Raw genomic sequence first — 23154 nt, forward strand, 5'->3', positions numbered from 1 at the left:
TCCCTCCCTCACTCATGCTAGCTGAGGACCAGGCTCCTGGCAAAGAAAGGAACAGGGTCCTGGATGTAGGGGGCAACCCTGACCTGCTCCCAGGGAAGGGAGAAGAAAGAGGCAAAGGAATTTGAAGCTGTGGTATCAGGACCTCCCATGGCCACCTGCTGAGCCAGGTAGGTTGTTCACCTCTATTCACGTCAGGTGTTGACTCCCATATGTAACTTCCCATTGAAGTTACGGGTCCTGCTGGGGCCCGCCCAGCTAATAGTGCTGGCTGGAGAGGGAGTGATGAAAAGTCAGGAACCAAGTGAGACAGATGTTCTGTTTACTGTCTTTGTAAGACAGGGACCTCAGAAGAGAATGTGAATCAGCAGCTGGAAGGAATTCTGTGTTCAAGGCACCAGAGATGTTAATCCTGTCATGTATATTCACTCATTCATCACTCATGAGTGACTGCTGTGGACACGACAGCAGGTTAGAGCTGTGGATCTGCAGGGGTAGGGAAAGGATGTGCATAGTTCAGGAAGGCTACAGCTCAGGAATCTTGCATTCCTCTTGGCACCACTGGAACAATTTCTCTATGCAAAACTCTAGTCTCCCAATATTGGTTATAAATCAGATTTGTGTATTTGGAGTTTATCTCCCTACTAATTTGTCTTATTTCAGAATTGATGTAAAGAGATCTTAAGATGAATCCTCATTAAGATGATGAATCCTTTTAAAAATAAGAATAATTTATATGCCATCTTTCCCCAGTTCATCCATTTGTTTTTAAAGTTGGCTATTCAAGGTTTTCAAAAGTGAGTGTCATTGTATTCAAATCATGTAATTACCTCTAAGAGCTAATGATTTTCCTTTCTTCTCATATTAGCACTTTATGAGATATCAGATATGTTCGCTGATTTGTTTTTCTCTGTATTCTGCGAAGTGCTTACATATTTTTTATTGGTGGTGTGTGAGAAATTATATTTCTGACTTCTCTTCCAATTTTGATTAAAAAAATTTTTTTTCCTGTGATCTTTTTTTTTTTTTTCCGGAGATCCCCCTCAGGTAGCAGTGGACATCTCTGCGGGCTAAGTGCTACGGGACAGACACTTTGTGGCAATACGAGTTTCTTCCTGCTGTTATCTGCAGAAACACCTGCCCCAATTTTAACTTGCCCACAGCACTTAGAAACAGGGACTTGCCTGATATGCAATTACATTATAAGGATACTGTGCAGAAACAGGTGTTAAAAGCTATTGGGTTCATGTCTAGTGAAAATCTAAAAATATGACTAGGGAAAGGCAGGAATAGCCTTTTTTCTTGAGGATTTGATTAGATCAAAGGACCAACTCTAAAGTATATTCTTTATTGAAATGTGTATGTTTCATTAAACATGTTAAGTATCTGTTTTATTAAAATTAATTAGAGAGTTCTAGGGTGGCTGAGATCAATATTGTCATGTTTTTTGTTTTTTGAGTTTTGATTTTTACTCCGTAGAATGTAAGTAGCATGAGGACATTTTTGTTTTGTTCACTACTGTACCCCAGAACCTGAAACAAAGTGCTTGGCTAATAACAGATGCTTGGTGAACATTCATTAAATGAATTTGGAAAAGCTTTTAGTTTAATCTTAGAAATCATCTTATTCTCCAAAGTCAGATATAATGTCCAATATTTAACCTCCAGTCAAAACATCTGGGTTTGGGTAGTTCGGATGAGTCACAGCCCCTAACCCTCAGCGTGGGTGAGATGTTACTCTTGTGCGATATGGTGAATGCTCTTTGGTTTACATCACATGAGAAAGGAGTTTCTCTGTGAGAGAGGAGGATGTGATTTGGCTGACCCTCTCCTGCCTTTCTCTGCTTACTTGGGATTTAGTAGAGCTATACTAGAGATGAATTTAATTCTCCTTAATCATCATGACTATAATGAATAAGATCAAAGTCTTTTATAACTGCTGGGTATAGTTCCTTCTTTTCAGAGAAACTGAATGGCTGTTGGTTTATCATTCATTCCCAGACATTGAGGACTCACAGCTTCTGGCTTGAATTTTTGTTAATTGTGAAACTGTTTCTTCATTATGTCAAGGCATGCCATTGTCCTTGTTGTCTCAGGGAAGAAACACCACCTATGAGTCATTGCATCCAATCACAGGAAGTGTACGCAGTGGCTACTGTGTCGGGAAATGTCTTCCCCTGCGTTTTCCGGTCAGCAGCCTGTTTCATTGGGCTGATAAGCATGAACTGGAGTGAAAGAAATTGGCTTGGTTGAAGACCAGTCAGTGTCTTCACTAAGCACGTGTTCTTATATTTGGAAGACAGAATATGGGGTGGAGTGGACCAGGAAAAAAAAAGCCAGCTGTCTGCAACAAAGGCTCCTGGTGAATTTGCTGATTGCTGAGCACCTGCTCTGTTCCAGATGCTACTTGGGCTGAGAAGGAAAAAAAAAAAAGAAAGAAAGAAAGAAAGAAAAACATACAGGAAAAAAGGCAGGAAAAGGGCAGATTTTAGTGCTGCTTGGAGAACTCAAGACAACAATTATTTGAAAGTGAATTGAAGAAATGGGTGGCACAGGTATTGGTGACTAGGCAAGTGGCTCCTTTTGCCTTTACAAAGATGATTTTGTGTTGACCATGCGCCAACAAGGAAAGCACTTATATACTCAGATTATAACTTGCATTGCATCAAATTTATATATGTTTTCTATCTGGGCTTAAATTACGATGTGTAAATATTTGGTTTACTCTAGTTAGTCTTAATTACAGATAATGAATTAAAGGCCTTTATAAGGGTAACTATCATTTCTCTTCAAACACGATTTGGTTATGTTAAATGGAATCTTCATCACAGCACAATAAAATGCTTTCAGTTCTACTTGGTTCAGAACTTGAAAAGCTGGAAGCTGGCATGCAGACTTTTCATTCACAAAAACTCAGCCTTATCTCTCAGGATCTTACGCTCCTGAATCCCAGTGCGTGTTTGTACTCAAGCACACACGAATGTCCCTTCCTTCTGAGGGCTTTTCTATGACTGTCTAAGATTCACCCCACCCTTCTCCTCTCAGCAGTCTATATTTCAGGGAAGTCCTCAAACTTTGTCTTTCCCCATGGGGTTCAGTGCAACCCTTATTGGGCCAGTGATAACAATCAAAGGCTTGTTAGGTTACAAGCATGTACAGCTCCCACTCATGGGCCCAGAGAGGCTGACTGTCTACCAGAAGTCAGCTGACCCTGTGAAGGAGTTCTCTAGTTAATACTTTTATTACTCTCTCTAAAGGGCATTTATATTAAGTAAATTCTTCTGAGGAGCAAAGAGTGAGCCACTATGGTGAGGTTTCCAAAATAACCCTTCCTGGGAGAAATGTTTTTGTTCAGAGTCTACAGTGAGGTTGACAGTGAGAGGAAAAACCTAGAAATCTATTCCCAAGACTCATTTCCTGATTTACCTGAGGTGGCACCATATATTATCCAGATTCACTGAAATGTAAATATTCATGAAATGTAAATTTTGTTATTGGTGAATTGACACTTCCAGAGTGACGTTTTAAGAGCAAAGATTTAAACTTACAGACCACAAGTCAAAAATATTTCTCCCCAGCTGTAAGACTGGACAGGGGCCTTATCAGCACCTCAGTTTACTTACTTGAAAAATGGGGATAGCAATCCCTACTTGGTAGGGGAGTGGTAAGGCTTAAATGGGATGCTTAGCACCCAGTAATGTAACTAGTAGTGGTGGTTTTGGGAAAGCTTCCTGCTAAAAACACTGTAACGAATTGTGTTGGGTGTACCTCTGAAACACTAACGTCTTCGAATAAAATGACTTGAAGGATGGAGAAGAGATAATGTTCATTGAAGCCCATGAAGAAATTCTGGTAAAACTAGAGCTAAAACTGTATTTCTTTCTCTATATTGTCACGAAACGAGTTCAGGAGGGGAATGGTGGATAGGAAAGATGGTATTATCTGTAGGAAATTGTACATAAACCTTTGTAAGAGTGGTCACAGTTTTCCCATGTTAGGTTTTTCTCTTTCTGTTTTACTTTAATTTACCAAAGATGTCTTTGACAAAGAAAAATAAGTAGATTTTTAGTTTTCCTGCAGTTCACGTATTTCTGCTATTTACCACTACCTCAGTGAAAGGAGCCTCCCTTCACTAAGAAGTGAATATGACTCAGTAAAGAGAAATTTTAGATATTGACTTCCTTTTTAAAGAGCGAAAATATTGTAGCTCTGAGAAATCTGAATTACCTACTTCACTAGAACAGTGTATGGTGGTTCCAGTCAGGCATACTGTAGTCCCCGTAACAGGTGATGACTTTACCCTCCCTCTTATAGCCCTTTCTAAAAGAATTGTAGACTCCTGCAGTTGGAGTGGGACTCAGTGATCATTCAGTGCAAAGTCTACTCACTGTACCCCAACCTAATAGGGAAGCTCCTTCACCATCTTGCCCAGGGGCAGCATCCTGTCCTGCTTTCTCTTGAACAGCTAATCATCATCTAATTATCCCACTGACTTTTCTCTTTTCTCCTTCTACTACTTTTAAGAACGATTAAGAATCCCTGATGTTTCCTCCAAAGGGTAATCTGGGATTGTGTTGGCAGTGTCTTAAAACGTCAAGGCCTCTTTGAGAGGGGCTCAGAGGTAAATGAGTAAACTACCAGGTCTCAGACTGTTGCTGGTCACGCTCACTGATTTCTCTTCCATGTCACCCAAGCAGTGGACTTTCAGGAGACCTTGTCTCTGAGTTCTCATGAAGTGTAAGTGTGTTAGGGCCACTTGGGGGTTTATGGTTTTGTGGACATGAGCTTATAGAGCAAGGGGATTTACTGGATTCATAACTGCAGTTCTCCTGGCTCAAAACCCTTTGCAACAGGGCACCACAATAATATCTGATATAATCCTTTTATGATTTGGCCCATAACACTGCTAATATTCACAAAGACTTTACAATGATCACATGTTTTTTTCTCCCTAAAAAAACCCCAAACCTCTTTTTCATTTTTCGACAGTTCTTATGTTGAAAGCATTTGGTTTTGTAACAACTGTTATAATGCATTTATTTTAAATTCCATAGAGGCAAAGGCAGCTATTCTTAATAATTTGTAACAAGGTGACTTAACAGTTTGTTTTATTGGCTCTTAATCATTCCCTGTGCCGTGTGTGTGTGTGTGTGTGTGTGTGTGTGTGAGAGAGAGAGAGAGAGAGAGAGAGAGAGAGAGAGAGGGAGGGAGGGAGGGAAGAAGGGAGGAAGGGAGGGGGGGAGAGACTTTAAAAGACACTTGGGTATTGGGTAGAAGATTGGACTTGACTATCACCAGTGATTCATTTGCTTCCCTGATTCATTGCTAGCCCTAGGTCCTAGTTCAATTTAGCACAGGATGTCCCTTGTACAGAATGTCCAGATGTTTTAAGGGGAACTTTCAGAACTAATGAGGAATGAGAAAGAGATTAAGTGCCTCAGTCTCATACTGATGAGGGCATGGGATGCAGGGGAATCAGACTATAGCACTAGGGGAGGGGGTGTGGCCAAGAGCTCTGGTGGCTTCAGTCTTGGCTCTGCCACTGTCCTTGGAGACAGTTAGCACACCTGCTTCTAGATAATGCACATTCCACAATGCTGTGATTTCCCTCCAAGATGAGGACCATGTGTCATCTGGTGGAACTCAGAATTGCTGTGGAAACAGATGGGACCTAGTTGAGTAGAATCTCTCATTGAACCCAAAAGACTCTCTTATGGGACCCTCTTTGCTTCCTTTGTTGCTTCTCTTGCCCACAGTTTTCACTGGGATCCTCCAATCCTTAGCTCACCTAATGTTCAAATGGAATCTGAGATCCTCTGAGCTGCATTTCCACAATATATGTTAACTTTCTTCTCTGCTCAGACCCCAGCATGGTCAAGGCTTGGGTTAGAGTTCCCAAGGTGGTCAATTGACCATATGCCTAAAAACTATGGCAGTATCCTCCTCCTCCTCACATGCAAGCAGATACACACACACACACACACACACACACACACACACACACATACGTAACGTGTATTATATATTATATACTCTATGTGTATTATATATATATTATGCCTGCTTGCATGTGGGGAGGAGATACATACATGCACACACACACTCATACAGAGGTGTACAGAGGTGTGGGGTGGTTCTTGAAAATCACAAATTCCTTGACAAATATGATTTTATTTCCCCAGCTGATTGCCCAGCTATTTTAAGCAACAAATTACTGTACAAAAAATTTCTGACAGATCCTTGAAATTCATAACAATGGACATCTAGTTTTATCTGAAATTCACTCAGAGCCTTCTATTTCTTCTGGGCATCTACAGTACAGAGATGATAATATATTCATAAAAAGTACCCTGAGGCACTTCTGTGTTGAAGAGCCTGAGAAATCATCAACTAAATTAAAGTTAGATGAGCCGAGGTTGAGTGTATTTTGTTTTGTAGTTAAGGTTTGATAGTGTATATGTGTACACTGTTGCCACCAATTATCCAGACTACAGAATACTTCACAGTAGCCAGTTCCCCAGCTAAGCAGGACTGCTGTAGGGCGATATTGTTCTTTTCCTGAATGTGTAGACACTGAGCTTCTTGCCCTTTTCCACCTACCACACTTCTCTTACTTGAATATCAAAGTGGGAAATGCTGAGTTCCTGAATCCCACAGCCTTGGAGAAAGAGCCTGTGTGTCTGTATTAAAGAGCACCCTCTGCTTGACTGCAAGTCTTATTCTGCTTTCAGTTAAAATTTTTTTAAAATCATGTTTGTTATTGTCTTTGTTTACTCCTGTTTTTAAGGTAGACTTAGCATCTTGAAGGCTTAGACTTGGCACACATACAGACTGCAGATGTGACAAATTATTTGGGGTGACAGGGTAAGACCCCAAAGTTAGAGGAGTTTGGCAGGGCAAGGAGGTTTAAAGATAAAGAGATGAGGGAGGGGGCAGAAACAGGGTCATGAAAGGGAATTTGGATGTGGTGATAGGGAGTCAGTCAGTCAAAAAAGGCAGAAGCAGCCAGTCATATTTGTGTTTTGAAAAGTCACTGATGGCCACATGTAGGGTGGATGGGAGAGGAGTGAGGTGCAAGGTGGATGGCAGACCAGCTAGGAACCAGCTGGAATTGTTCTGGGCTGAGGATGAGAAATGTCAATTATGAATATTTAGGGAAGCTTGATTTCTCCTCTGAAATAAAGGAACTGTGAAATTTCCTTTCTTTTCTTTTTCTTTCTTTCTTTCTTTCTTTCTTTCTTTCTTTCTTTCTTTCTTTCTTTCTTTCTTTCTTTCAGGAATGAAGAACTGTTTTCTTATAACCAGTTCTTTTCTAAGTTATTGTGTAAAGTTGGCTTGTTTTCAAGCTGGGCATGCTTTTATGGATTTCAAAGGGGGAAAGATCCACATTTGCTGTTCAGGACTGAACCAAACACTGGGTTTCTTCTCTAAAGGAAAGAGGGGAAGGACCTCTTCCCTCTCTCCTTTACTGCTGGCAAGGAGAGGACTGTGTGTGCCCTTCTGGGTTGGGTCCAGAAGGTCCACTTCATAAATAGACTACTGCCAGCATAAGAGCGCTTTTCCATCCCCAGAATTCCATGCCCTCCTTTTCTGCTGTGCGCTTCCTGAACAGGAGACTCATAACCAAGAAACCTGTCCTTGACGAAATCTCTATTCAGCGAGGAAACAGTGCCAGCAGATAAATAATTATAAAAAAGAGGGCATTGTCATAAAAGTTAAAGTGTCTGTAGTAAGCACTCTGCCTGGAGATGCCCTGGAATTGTCTGCAGGTGTGAGCTGGGTTTTGAAGGGCACGCAGACGTCCCACCTAGGGGAGAAGGGGACGGACATTCCAGTTGCCCTGTGAAGAAGGCAGAGCGTCCAGATGATAGCAAAGATCTGATCACTCCTGATCTTGAAAGACAGCCTCTCAGGACGTTCTCCCAGATGACCTGACTGAGCTCCAGTTGAATGGGTTGTAGAGCAGTGGTTTCTATTTCCCCTTTTCAGTTCTTGGTTCTTTTTCTTCCTTTCCATCCTGTTCTATGATTAGAGATGTGACACGAACTTTTTAGAGATGATTTCTCCTAGAATCATGCTTAGTGAATGTTCCAGTTACTCAACTGGTTACCTCTTGTGCAGTCCTTACACGAGATATTACAGGGAAGCATGATTGTTTCAGACCCATTCACTTAGGATTTGGGATCACTTGGACTGGGAAGAGTTTGATTATTTATGCACTATGAACAAAGGGGTTTGCCAAATAAATTAATCCCCTGTTAATTCAGATTTCAAGAAGGATACCTAACCTAATTATAGAGAAAGTGAGGTGTTTGTTTTTTGTTCTGTTTTTTAAAAGCAGGTTCCAGGATACTTAAAAAAAATAAATTCTGCTATTCATGAAAGCATCTCTAGTAGGAGTTTTAATTGTTAACTTTTTTAAGCAAGCAAGACATGAATACATTCTCATTTTTTAAAAAAGCAAACAAGACAGAAATAGCTAAAACAAAAGATATATGTCCCTTTTACCAACCAAATATGTTTGTAGCTACCTTTTTTCTATGCATTTCCAACACACTTAATGACATACAGTTTTGTGCTCTTAAAAAATAAGATCAGCTTAATCTGTAATTAGCTCTCATTTTATAACATTATGCCTTGGGGAGAGTCCTGTGAACATGGACATATATCTGCTTCATTCTTTTTAACAGCTGTATAATGTTCCATGTTATGGCTATACTGTGATTTACTTATTCATCTCCCTGTGAATATTTAGATTATTTGCATTCTTTGTTATAACAATGCAACAGTATCTGTTTTTACTCAAATATTCGTGTCTATGCACAAGTTTCTTCCAACAGGATTTCTGTCAGTAAATTCTTGGTTAGCAGTTGGAGTCAATGTTTATACTGGAAGATAACAAAATATTTTTCTTTAGAAATATTCAATTTTCTTGCAAATTATGATGCCTTTTCTATAAATAGTTAGGCTAGTGACATCTTTGTGGAGCATTGCATGTAGCCACTGTGTAGGATGGTGTCAGCAGTTTTATTATGAACCCTTGCCAAGGGCAGTGTCAGGAAAGAGCCTTCATATCACAGAAGTAGAAATTAGTTCCTAGTTCTTTTTTCTCCTTCCTATCCTGACACAAAATGGGAAGTTCTGTAGGATGGCTTGTATAGTCATTTAAACAGCCCTGATAAAGCATGAATGCACTCTCATTTAAAAATAATAATAAGACAAGACAGAAGTAGTAGGTGGGATCTAGAAGAAAGAGATGGCCCCCCTTTATTCAGTAAAAATGATTTGAGGAAACTGGAGCCGTTCATTTCCTGTATTGTTTCTTTGTTTCCTCTGTGTACTTCTCTCTGTCTTCTTTTTTTCTCTGCATGAATTGTAACATTTCTTTCAGCGGTTATTAAGCCCAGATTAAAGCTATGGGGAAGTGTGTGGCTGGGTATAGCCACTATTTGGTGTCTCGAGATGACACAAGAAGGTAAAGAAATGGGGGTACACTTTGACCATTACATCCGTTCTCTTATAACCCCAAAGGGGTTATTTATGGGATTTGAATGCCAAGCCTTTCCATTGAAATGACCTCTCTAATATTTAAATGCTGGTTTATGTTTTCTTTCCAGGATCTAACATGTTCTCCAAAGAGAAAAATTCTTATCTTCATATTTCTGTTCTGTTTTTTCTGTCTAGTTCTAATGCGTAAGTAAAAACAAGGAATGATCTAAATCACTCAAAATTTTCAGACCAGCAAGATGTCTTGTAAAAAGAAAAAAAAAAATCTCCCAAATAAAAAGGCAGGAGAAGGCCAAATATCCATCAGCGGGGAATGGGTTGAGTGCACTTTGGTATATCCAAATAGTGTAAAATAGAAAGAGGATGCGCTCATCCTACCAACACAGAAGGATTTCCAGGATATTACTGTTGGGTGGAAAAAACAAGATGCAGTGAGTGTGTAGAATAATCAAGTATTTCTGTAAGAAACAGGGAAAAGTAATTTATATTTGTATTTGCTAGTATTTACATAGAGAAACTGAAGGTTACACAAGTAAGACTTTTCATGGTATACCTTTTTAAAGTGTCCGAATTTTTGAATTAGGACTGTATTACCTATTCAGAAATAAAAATAAATTTTAAAAGGAAGTTTTACATTGCTCAGTAAGATCTTGTTCAAGCCTGCTGTATACGTGACTCCACCTCTCATGTGTGAGCCTGGGCACCTTTTGGGGTAGGGTCAATTGCAAGACTATATATTTTGAGGAGAAAGGGGATAATTCTATAATTAGAACATGTATGGCAGTTGAAATTCTAACTACTTTGGTAGCAAGATGAAAAGGCAAATTTTGCATCTAAACTGTTTCTTTAGCTTATTCAGACTTCTTGGATTTCTTCTTTATTTTTTTTCCCCAAAGCAATTGAAAACCATTAAAAAAAATGCTTTTTTCTTCTTTTAATTTTTTTATTGAAGTATAGTTGATTTACATCATTGCATTAGTTTAAGGTGTACAACATAGTGATTCAGTTTTTGTTTTGGTTTTTGGGTTTTTTTGCAAATTATGTTCCATGATAGTTTATTATAAGATATTGGGTATAATTCCCTGTGCTGTATAATAGGGCATTATAAAATGGTAAAAGGATCAATGCAAGAAGAAGATACTACACTTGTTATTAACATATACTCACCCAATATAGGGGCACCTAAAATACATAAAGCAAATACTAACAGACATAAGGGAGAAATTGATGATTGGCTTAAAACAAGATGTTCTTGTTTCACAGTTTAAATCCCTTGCTGATGCCTTGGTGAACATAGTGAGGAACTGAGCTCAAACTGTAGTCTTAAGCCTGTTTGTTGTGTCCTGGAGAGAGTGTTATAGTCTGTGCTTTTTTTTTTTTTTTTTTTTTTTTTTTTTGCAGGAGCAGGAAAATTCAGATTCGAAACATCCCTCCTCACCTGCAGTGGGAGGTAGGCCAATGTCACTTCTGCATTTGTCATCTTCCTGCTCTTTCCTCATTTTACTTTTTAATGGGTGAGCAAGGCACTTTCTCCCTTTTTTTTTTTTTTTTTTTTTTTTTTGTAGTTCCGTTTCACATTTAGGAATTAGAGGTCCTCATACTTTCCTGTCTTCAGTGCCCTAATGTGCATGAGCTGCCCTGAGTTTGGGGTCCCTTTCATCATGTAGTATGTGCACGTGGACCCCTCATGTTCTGTCTTCTCGGGCACCAAGCACCAACAAACAGACTGTGAAACAAAATGTATACCTTGCTTGTGATTTTTGTCTTAGGATTTTGTAAAAGATTTTGACCTTTCCAAATAATGATTTTGGGAGAAATAAAATAAATGGAAAATGAATAGAAATAGCAGGTTCTTTGTTAGTTTGAGCAGCTTTTTAAAAATTTTGAGTTAGTTGCTGTGAATAACAGTTAAGATGTATTTTTGGATCTGTAGAACTTCTTACAAGATTGTTACCTTAAAATAAAATAAGATAAAGCAGACTATGAGGAGTGGCTTTATTGCATTATTTAAAAATATACTGCCCCACGTTCCCCAACTCAAACAAAATCAAAATAGCCTTAAAAGAAACAAAATGTCTTGTCTAACGTTTTCATTACTTTAAGGGAAAAAAAAACTTTTTATTGTGGAAAATTTCAAACATACATATCCCATTGCTTTGTAAAATAAGGGGACTTGTAAAATAAAGGAAAACTGAAGAAAGAATGGTTAAATCTTCCAAGAAGGAGAAGTGTTCTTTGTACTTTATTCTGCTTCTCATTTCAGTATGTGGGTTCCACCGTGATGAATGTGATTGTTAACAGTTACTAAGACTCCAAAACTCTGCTGTGTTTCCTCAGTGAACAGATTACTTGGGAGCTAATAAGCAAATGAAAGTTCTGTATATTTATCCATTTCTAGTTGGTTTTATGGGAGACTTGAAATTCTGACAATGAAGCTTCTTTTTCAGGTATTGGACGGACTTTTGGCTCAGTATGGGACAGTGGAGAATGTGGAACAAGGTAATAAGTGATGGCATTAGCCTACTGATTTTTGAGAGGGGTATTACCTGTTACTACTTTTTGGATGGGTCAAATCCAAGGGCAAAAAATAAGCTCAAATTCCTTTAAAGCAAGCTTCCTAGAGTATATGTTTGTATATCTATGTATGAGAGATGTCTTTATCTATCTACACCTGTCTTTTCAAAGAATGATTTTCATGCTGTTTTTCTTATACTCTGTAATGTACTCAAGCACCGGACAAATGCTGTCAGGCTGGGGTAAGCCTAATTCACTTGGAAGTAACTGGATTTACACTATTACAACTTTCCTCTTCCTCATTAAGAACAACAGATTCCTAATGTCTTGGACCAAGTATTTCTCACGGAGTGGGACTCCTACAGTAGAACCACCTGGAGTGGTTGTGAAAATGTAGATTCCTAGGGCTCACCATCGATACACCTCACCATAGACAAAGTAAGACTCTGGAGAAAGAGTTCATGGACCTGTAATTTAAACGGGCACCCCCAATGTGCATACTCATTTGAGACCCTCTATCTTAGGAACAGTGTTATAAATGCCCAGAAAACACATATTCCTCTTCCTGCTGCCATTATTTTTTTCTTCTAAAATATGAAACGCTATGATTTTAAAGGGAAAAAAAAGGCAATTGAAGCTGTTATCTTATATAGCTCTTTAAGACTCCCCGAAAAGTAGATTCCAAGCTCCTGATAGGACAGGCAGTAACATGTGATAAAGATTATTTTTGCATTGACCTAGAAAGCAGAATGTGAAATCAGTCACTTAACTGACTGTGAGCCCTTGTAAAAGTCACTTAACTTTACTGGCTCAGTTTCTTCACTTGTAAAATGGGGAGAATAAATTTACCCTTCTTATTGTCACTGAATAGTTGTGGCACCCAGAGAGAAATATTTACAGACAGCCACCTGAATTAATATATACAGACAGTGAAGTCATACATAATCTCAAATAATTGTTTAAGTTCACTTAGGAAAAATCACAGAGAACCCATTTTCTCATGTGCAGTCTGTTCTATCTGCTAGTATAATTAATATAATAGTTTTAAAGCAGTAACCCAGTAATCCCGCTCCTGGGCTTATATCCAGAAGGAACCCTACGTCAAAAAGACACCTGCACCCCAGTGTTCATAGCAGCACTGTTTACAATAGCCAAGACATGGGAACAGCCTAAATTTCCATCAACAGATGACTGGATAAAGAAGATGTGGTATATCATACAATGGAATACTATTCAGCCATAAAGAATTAAAGCATAACGCCATTTGGAGCAACATGGATGTCCCTGGAGAATGTCATTCTGATTGAAGTAAGCCAGAAAGAGAAAGAAAAATACCATATGAGATCACTCGTATGTGGAATCTAAAAAAAAAAAAAAAAACATAAATACAAAACAGAAACAGACTCATAGACATAGAATACAAACTTGCGGTTACCAAGGGGTCAGGTTGGGAAGGGACAGACTGGGAATTCAAAATTTGAAGATACTGACAGGCATATGCAGAATAGATAAACATGATTATACTGTATAGCACAGGGAAAAATATATACAAGATCTTGTGGTATCTCACAGCAAAAAAGGATGTGACAATGAATATATGTATGTTCATGTATAACTAAAAAATTGTGCTGTACACTGGAATTTGACACAACATTGTAAAATGATTATAACTCAATAAAAAATATCTAAAAAATAAAGCGTCTTGGAAAACAACAAAAAAAAAATAGTTTTAAAGCAGTAATTATCCAGATGCTCTTGACTCCACAAATATTCAGATGCTCTTAACGCTGTGAAAAATTTGCCCATCTCAAGTTGAGGGGGAAGAGTTCAGAAAGAAGACATGGTTTACAAGGATTTTGATTCTCAGTTCTTGTTATTTCCCTCAATGTGGAAAAGAAGACATTCTGATAAGGATTGGACATAGTAGGCAAGGTGGCCTTTCAGACATGAACCTGTAAAAGTTACTAGCTAAGACCATGTTATAAACTCAGGACAACGCCACACAAGGAAGAAATATTCCAGGTCCTTGGGGCAATTTCCAGCTCCGAGGGCACCTGTGCCCTGGAGAGAGCCCAGTGTCCAGCTGCCTCACAACTACAGGGTAGACATGTTGGGCTCTTGTTTTGTTCTGTTTCATAGGTGATTCCTGATTCAGCAGGAAAACATTTTCAGTAGAGCTTTAAGAAACTATAGAACTTTCATATCCAATGAAATAAAGTATTCAGATGGAGCTCAGTTCTTCCCAGAATCACAGAACTGTCTGATTTCCTGAAGACAAACATCTTTGAAGAACAAAGAATATGACTAAGAAGTGAGATCAAAATCAGAATCTGAGACTCCTAGTGGATAGCTTTATTTTTTGTTTGTTTTTTTGGTTTTTTGGTTTTTTTTTTAATAGACTTTACTCTTTTAGAGCAGCTTCAGGTTCACAACAGAATTGAGCAGAAAATACGGAGAGTTTGCACATAGCCCTCCCCACCCACACATATATATTCCTCTACCCTCAACATTCCTCATCAGTGTGGCATATTTGGTACATTCAATGAACCAACATGGGCACATTATTATCAACCAAAGTCCATAGTTTACATTAGGGTTCACTCTTGATGTTGTACATTCTATGGGTTTTGACAAATGCATAATGACATGTAGCTATGACTATAGTATCATACAGAATAATTTCATTGCCCTAAAAATCCCTTGTGCTCCATCTATTCATTCCTTCCTCCCTGCCTCTCCCCAAACCACTGGAAACCACGATCTTTTTATTGTTTCTGTAGCTGTGCCTTTTCCAGAATGTCATTTGGTTGGAATCATACAGTTTGTAGCCTTTTTCAGACTGGCTTCTTTCATTTCTGGTGGATGGCTTTATTCAGGAGGTTCAAACCCAGCCCTTTCTCACTTTCTGGGAGTCTGCAGTCTCACCTGTAGTGCTACAAAGTGCAAATATGAGCCCTCTGTAGCACTGTATATGTCAGCGCTGAGAGGGGGCGGTCATGGGCTGCACATCCCCTGTTTTGCACTGTGAGGTCTTCTCTGGGTAACTGTGTATTGGAGAGCAATACAAATGCTCCCAGGGCTGGGCTCAGTGTTTATGACATGTAAATCTCAGTCGCAGTTCCTTCCTGAGGATTACGTGTCCGGTCCCTGTAAAGGCTGCAGCTACTTTGAAGTTATTGGATAACAGTGGTCTTTAACCTTTTTGAGAATCTTACAGAGATTATGAACCAGAAAAATCCATATATCCACAAATTTGAATCTTTGCAGGTGGGTAGGGAGGTGAATTTCCTGAAGCTTTTAACACGGATCAAAGGTTAAGAATCCCTGCACTATAGGGTTTTGTTATTACTTTGAAAAACAGCTCAATTATGGTTTTCTTGAATTATCCTCAACTTATTGTTGTTAATTCCAAGTCTCCCAATAGTGTAAATGTTTTAATTGGGGAGGATTTGATTTAGTCATGACTGCTGGTTTTGGGGAAACCAGTATTTTTGGTTTAAGTTTACTGACTTGGATTGAGAAAGTTTTATCTTGCCTTTTGAATTTATTTTTAACATCTGAGTTTGGGAGAAGAGGCAAACAATTACAAATCAAGATAAGCCAACTCACAAGCGTGATCTCTTATTAGCCACTTTCAGAGTTTATGTGTTCTCCCCTGGAGCCAAGTGAGCTGGAATTGTCAGTGTTCTTTATTTATTGTACAGTTACTCGGTTTAACTCACACAGTCAATGAGTTCAGTCAAAGGGGAACAAAAATAGTAACAGTTCAGCCTTATCTATGAATGAGTAATTAAAATTAAAATACTATTACTTTATACACATATCTAGTTATTTAAAAATAAATGCAAATTGTAACAATTAAAACTCATACCCTGATAGTGGTACAATAAATTTATACAAACTTCTAGAAGAATAATTTGAAAAGAATCACTAAAAAGCATTATGTTCTTTTACCCAATTATTTTTCTTCTCAATTACCCTTATAAAAAGTAATTTAGAAGAATAGAAATTAAGTGATATTTGCAACAATGGTGTTTTTTTTTTTAGCAACACTATTTAGAATAACAAATACTGAGAACAACCCATTTATCAACAGTTAAGGAATGGTTAGGCAAAAATCATGGCACATCTACTGCAGTTTCATATAGGTATTAAAAATGAAAAATCCAAAGAAAATTTACATGTATATATACACATGCAAAAGTGTTGTTAAAATAAATGAAAATATAGCTTTGAGCTGTATGTACAATTGATTACAAATTACTATGAATGCACATGAATAAAGATACAGATTCAAATAACTTTAGAGTTAGGGCAATACGGGGCTTTTTGTGCATTTTTCTCTAAAGTAAATCGGTTTACATTGAACCAGAGGGTAGCAGCTTTTTTTTTTTCTATGACAATGTAGTTTTTGCTTCTTTCCTAGTCAACACAGACACAGAAACTGCCGTTGTGAACGTCACATATGCAACAAGAGAAGAAGCAAAAACGTAAGTGGATTTGCTCTTGTCTCGTTTTAAATTTGGGAGGGGAATGGGGGGAAGCCTGTCTGAATTCCGTTGAGTGCTGTGTTTATAAACCTTTTCTGGAAAGATGCAGATCTTTGCCATATCAGTGGAGCCCCAGGGCATTTATACCAGGGTGTCTGTTGATTATACAGAGATTTTATCTTAAAAAATGTTGAGCCTTGGTATCAAAACTGAGGTGGGAGCTGTGTCTTGACATAGTCAGGAATAGAGGGCCACATCTGTGATGCTGTCCCCAGAGTCTGTTTTGACAACCACTGGGAACCACTTTCCCCTGGAGCCTCCTCCATGCCCCCTGAGGAAGAAGCCCAAGCCCGTTTCTGTCCACACTTACTGATGGGATGCTGGAACCTCATTTTCCCCCTCCAAATATTAAAAGGGGATCCACCTCAGTGACATCAGCCCCAGGGAGCATTGTCATCTGGGAGTGGTTCATCAGAGAGCAGCTGGCTCGGGTTCCCTTTCCTACCCACATTCACTTCCCAGTCCCATTCATGGTTGCATTGCTTCAATGGTGGTTAATTGTGAGCGTGGCTATTAACAGACATGGGATTTAATTTTTTTAAACAACAAAAACAAGTTCCTTTTTATAGGAGGTCCATGAAGTGCCTGTCGGGTCATCATAATTAGAATTGTGGCCACATGTGGTCATGCTTTATGGATGTGGCATGACATCCGTGTTGTTTGTACATCCCAGGATTATAGTTCTATTTTTTTTTCAGTGTTTCAACACCCGTGAAGACATATTTAACCCATTGTCATACTACTAGTTTTCAAGTTGTTAATTTTGCATTAAAAAAGGCAATAGTTCATTTGCTGTTGACTTCTGTACACGTATGTAAGCAGGATACATATCAACAGCCCACCTTTGCAGTTCTTGTCTAGCTGCTCCTTTGGTAGGACTTCTGTGCATGATACTACTTTGTTGCTTTTACTGAGTTCAAAAGATGCTGCTTTGTAATAAATTCACAGACCCTAAACACTAACCTAGTAGACTAGGGTTAATGTTTTCACGTGCTGCCAAAACATGTGAAAAAATTGTACTTCATGTATAATTTTTAAGATGCAGTAGTGGGATTTATCAAATTGATAAATCTTTGAAAATAATAATACTGTGTACTTTTGAAGATTCAAGGAAATAAATGCTCTCTTAACTGCTATGGGATAGTAAATATTGAAACCTTTCCAGAAGGACACTGAGCAAACTTAAGATGTTAAATTCTGCATACTCTCTGACCCAGCAATTCCACTAGGAATTTGTCCTGTGTGCAAAATTGTAGTTGCAAAGATGCCCATGACAACACTACATACAATAGTAAAAGATCAGAGATAACCATATATATCTATCTAACAACAGTCAGTTGCAAAAATGATGGTAAATCAATAGAATGTTAAATAGCAAGTAAAAATTAAATCACAAGGTATTTAATCACTTGGAAAAGTGTTTAGAGTATTAACTGTTTTTTTTAAAGGTTATAAAGTAGTATATATTATATTAATCCACTTTAATAAATAATATGTTCATATAGAGGATGGACTAGGATTTTTTTTTTCTTTTTTTTTGGAGGGATGGAAGGAGGTAATTAGGCTCATTTATTTTTATTTTAGAGGAGGTGCTGGGGATTGATCCCAGGACCTCATGCGTGCTAAGCATGAACTCTACCACTGAGCTATACCCTCCCCCCCCGAAGGGTTTTTTCTTATCTGTGTTTATCTACTTCTGAATTTTCAATAACTACATATTATGATTAAAGCTTTTTAAAAAGAGTTCATTTTATACTGACATTTGCAAAGAGTTTTTGATGAGGGGGATACAGCTTTATGTGATGAAAAAAGCAGAATGGAAAATTGTATGTCAAGTCTGACCAGGCCTTTACAGTATGATTACTTATCTAATCGTTAACTATAAGCTCTGAGGGAGCAGAGGTGGCATCTGCCTTGCTCACCGCTGCATCCTCAGTGTTGAGGGTGGCGTTCACATAGGCAGCTAGTAAACGAGAGTGAATGAACCAGCCACTGATGGGAGGGTCCTTTCTGATGTTGTTCCCTAACAAAGCTCGCTTGCCCCTGCTGCATTTCAGAGCCATCGAGAAGCTAAGCGGGCATCAGTTTGAGAACTACTCCTTCAAGATTTCCTACATCCCGGATGAAGAGGTGAGCTCCCCTTCGCCCCCTCAGCGAGCCCAGCGTGGGGACCACTCTTCCCGGGAGCAAGGCCATGGCCCTGGGGGCTCTTCTCAGGCCAGACAGATTGATTTCCCGCTGCGGATCCTGGTCCCCACCCAGTTTGTTGGTGCCATCATCGGAAAGGAGGGCTTGACCATAAAGAACATCACTAAGCAGACCCAGTCCCGGTACGTGCCTCCGGGGCTTCCTTTGCTTCCTTCTGAGGGGTCCCCTGAGTGCTGGTGGGTCCCGGCCATTCCCCGATTGCTATTGCTTGCATCAGCAGTGGGGGGCTGTGCTATATGGGACGGTGGCTTCTTTAAACAGAACTACTAACAGACTAACATAAAGCCAGAGGCTTTAATGAGCTTTCATACCCATGACCTAAAGGTCGTACCCTGAAACACTAATAATTCATAAAAAAAGTACTAATGACCTCACAGTCAAGAATTGTTCTCACAAGCTGATGCCTGTGAATACATCTTCATATTTTTAAAACAGCAGAGGTATGGGGCTGAACTTTATGGGATCCTAAAACCCACTTATCTTAGCTCTTGCCTCCTCTCCTGAGTCAGAGCCCTGAATGGTAGTCATTCTTTGAGACCACCTAGGTAGTCTCACAGATAGCTACATAAAGGAAGTGGGTGAGTCACTGTTACATTGAGCAAGAAATAAAGCACATTATCCTTATGTTGAGTTCTCTGTTTGAGGAGATTGAGTTACAGTAGATAAAGTGACTTGTGGGGTTGTTGATTTTTGTATGTCATAAGACCACAGTACGATATAATGAGCAAAACACAGGACTTGAAAACGAAGACCCTTGTTCAGGTTTTACCACTTAATAGCTATATGATCTTAAAAACTTCAAGCTCTCTGAGCATCAGTTGCTTCTTCTCTAAGCCAGGGTTATTTTGAGAATTAGGACAGCCAGGCAGATTGAATGGAATAATTACTGTGAAAGCACTTAAATTACAAAGCACCAAAGTACTAACAAATATTAGTTATTTACATGACAAGTGCATTTTATTCAGGTCATTGAGTATCTTGTAACCTGAAAGAGAAAACACTATATTCTTCAAAGTGCCTGAGTTACTTCCAAATAATGTACACTTACGAGTCTCAGAATTCAAATCATAGGAGTGAAATGATGAGATGCGAGAGAGGGGAAGTACTGTGTGATGTTTCCTTTATTTTAAAATGAGTCCTTTTTTCCCCCTCCAACTTTGCTTCAAAGAATTATCTAAAGTGGCTTTAAAAATGGAAGAAGTTTAAGTAGAAGTGAGGTTAGTCTCAAAGTGTGTGCCCATTTTTCAGAAATAGGCCAAAGACTTGGATCTGGGCTTTCTAACAGCCAAAGTAGAAAGGGATACCATCAATTATGTGATTTTGAATGTTAACGAAAACAAGTAGAGCCACAACTACCCCAAGAAGTCTGATAAAGTCATCAAGCTTTTGAGCCAGTAGTTTTAAGAGCCTGGAAGAAGGCAAGCTGCCAGTGGCAAGGAAACCAAAAACTTAGGCAGAGAAAGGGCATGCCTCTGTTTTCTGTCCACACTCAGATATATAAAGCTTGCTTGAATTTGGTGTATAGAGTTGGATTAACATGGCGTTTAAAAGCTGCCATCAGTTCGGAGACCGGCGCTGTGCCAGCATGCAGTATTACCCTGCTCACTTTACTCTTCACTTCTAAGATCATTTGAAAGACTACACAAAATACTTCATTTACCAAACTGGCTTCATTACCACGTTGGCTTGGAGGTTGTCCAATAGCACTCCTGTAGGAAATACTCCTTTCTAGATGGAGCTGCAAAGAATTCAGGTTTGGCACAAGACCCCCTGCACTGCTTGCCACCTTCTTGGAGAATGGCATTGGTTGCAGCTGTGCTAATGATACTTCCATGTCTGTCTGTGTCCTTGCTGTACATTTGCTGGTGCGATGCGTTCTTGGGACTAGGATCCAGTCCCAGATGACGTTGTGCTATGGCTCCTGATTCTTTTCCTGCAGGGTAGACATCCATAGAAAGGAGAACTCTGGGGCTGCAGAGAAGCCTGTCACCATCCATGCCACCCCAGAGGGGACCTCTGAAGCATGCCGCATGATTCTTGAGATCATGCAGAAAGAGGCTGATGAGACCAAACTGTAAGTTTGCATGCAATGCATGGACCACTCAACAGAGAAGAAGAGTAGGTTCCCATTCATTTAACCCAGGAAAGTTTTAGAAAGCTGTAAATCTGTTGCTCAGTAAAGGGAGCAGGGAAGGGATTATTTTTACGAAATTTGTTCCTAAAGAGAATACAGTGGAAATAGATCTTTTATGTTTATAATATGGCTGTTCTTCTACTTGTATGTTTCTCTTGGTGATCCTAATGCTTCTCACTAACTGGTGAAAATCATTGGTAGGAACATTAAGACTGTGCTGTCCACATCCATGCAATGAGGGGATGATATAGCTCAAGTGGTAGAGCGCATGCTTAGCATGCAGAATGTCCTGAGTTCAATCCCCAGTACCTCCTCTAAAAATAAATAAATCTAATTACCCCCCCACAAGATAAAATAATTAAATAACACAATAATAAAAAAAAATTTTTTAAATCCATGCAATGGTGAAAATGTTCTATACCTGCACTGTTCAGTATGATAGCCACTAGCCACATGCTGTTACAACATGAGTGCTTGAAATGTATCTAGTGCAGTAGGGGAGCTGAATATTTTAATCTATTCAGATTTAAATAGTCACATGTATGGCTGATGGCTGTCTTATTGGACAGCGCAGGTATAGAATGTACACTGTCATCAAAACCATCATTTACAATGCTGGAAAAGGATTTTTCCACCATGCTCCTAAGCCACTCGCATGCTTTTAAAGTTGGATTGCATTTGCTTAAGTAGTAGAAACTGGTATCTGAATGGCTACTTTCTTCTTCTTTTTTCTTCTATCTCCCCCCACCCCTGTGCCTTTCTTTTATAAAATATTTCTTACCATTCCAGAGTGTTGTACCAATCTGAATGACAAATACAGTTTTTACTAAACCAATTGACTTTGTGTTATAAACAAATTAATGGTAATGAGATAGACAATATAATAATTTTTTAAAAGGTTCTGTATCAGTTTGGCAAAATCTGCTTATAGGCAAGTGTGGCAGTTTTATAAAGAAGCAGTGAGGGATGAATCAAATACAAAACTAATTTAGCAAATAATCTCAAATAATAGCGTTCCAAAACCAGAAAGGTGAAAGAAAGTAGTTCTTAAAAGAAAACCATTTTAAGTCTATTCTTAGATCTCATAAGGGACTCTGACCTTTCACTTATGAGTTATTTACAGTTTGGGGCTTTTGAAACCCATCAAACGCTGTGGCTTAACTTAAAGAAGCTCCTCCCTCATCCAAGTTATTGAGAACTTTAAATAATGCCCTCCTTGGTCCTCTGACCTAGGTGTAAGTGTCTTACGGTATTCTAAATAACCAAGAAGACTGTTGTATACATTGAATTTTTAAAATGTTCATGTAGAGGGAAGATGGAGTTTGAATATCTAAGAAAAAATTTTTTGAGTGCCTCACTGTGCTGAGCACTGAGCTGGGGGCTGAAGCTGCAGCCCTGAGCAAGATCCAGTTCCTGCTTTGTCCAGTGGGAGAGACATCTGCTAAACTAATAGTTACATCAGTAAGGAGTGCAGCACAGCCATGAGAAGTGCTGCAGTGGAAATGACTGCAGGTGACTGGCGGCCCTAGTCAAAGGTTTTAGAGGGACAGGAAGAGACTTGGGGGGTTCAGGGAAGGCCTCTCTGTGTAAGTGACATTTAACTTGAACACTGCAGAGGATGAGTGGGAGGTGGAGGATGTAGGAGAATAGAGATCCTAAACTTTCTTTTTATTCATTTACCAAATATTTTTTGAGGATGTACTATATGCCAGGCACTGTTCTGTGTGCCAGTGAACAAAGCTGACGGAATACCCTGCCCTCTGAAAGTTATGTTCTAATGGAGCTTCTTCAAGCATCCATTTATTTGGGGGCAGTAGTAATGGATCTGTTAGATGATTTTGGTCTCAAGTAATAGTAGAACATCACAAGTGGCTCAAGCAGTAAGAAACAATTACGATGTCACATAGTAAGAAGTCCTAAGGTAGAGTAACTGCAAGGTCAGTAAAATCATATACTCAAAGTCTCATGACTTTTTTTTCCTCTGCTTTACCTTCCTTGGGGTGTATTTATCTTTTTGTGATTGGCTTATTTCACTTAACGTAATGTCCTCAAAATTTATCCATGTTGTAGGATTTCCTTCCTTTTTAAGGCAGAATAATATTCCATTATGTGTATGTACCACATTTTGTTTGTTCATTTGTCCATTGATGGAGACTTGGGTTGCTTTCACCTCTTAGCTATTGTGAATAGCGCTGTTAGGAATATGGGTGTGCAAATATCTTTTTGAGACCCTGCTTTCAATTCT

The 23154-nt window shown here is 38.9% G+C and overlaps 1 protein-coding gene across 2 annotated transcripts in view; it reads left to right on the forward strand.

The window, feature by feature from the left end:
- The window catches only part of IGF2BP2 (insulin like growth factor 2 mRNA binding protein 2), a 146352-nt gene that overhangs the window by 94015 nt on the left and 29183 nt on the right, over positions 1 to 23154 (forward strand). For both annotated transcript variants that reach the window (XM_032482867.1, XM_032482859.1), the window contains exons 3-7: positions 10905 to 10953; positions 11951 to 12002; positions 16444 to 16507; positions 18625 to 18897; positions 20715 to 20849. In XM_032482867.1, coding sequence (XP_032338758.1) covers positions 10905 to 10953; positions 11951 to 12002; positions 16444 to 16507; positions 18625 to 18897; positions 20715 to 20849 — 573 coding nt within the window. The remainder of the gene's footprint in view (positions 1 to 10904; positions 10954 to 11950; positions 12003 to 16443; positions 16508 to 18624; positions 18898 to 20714; positions 20850 to 23154) is intronic.

This window comes from Camelus ferus, chromosome 1 (genome assembly GCF_009834535.1).
Source record: "Camelus ferus isolate YT-003-E chromosome 1, BCGSAC_Cfer_1.0, whole genome shotgun sequence".
NCBI lineage: Eukaryota > Metazoa > Chordata > Mammalia > Artiodactyla > Camelidae > Camelus > Camelus ferus.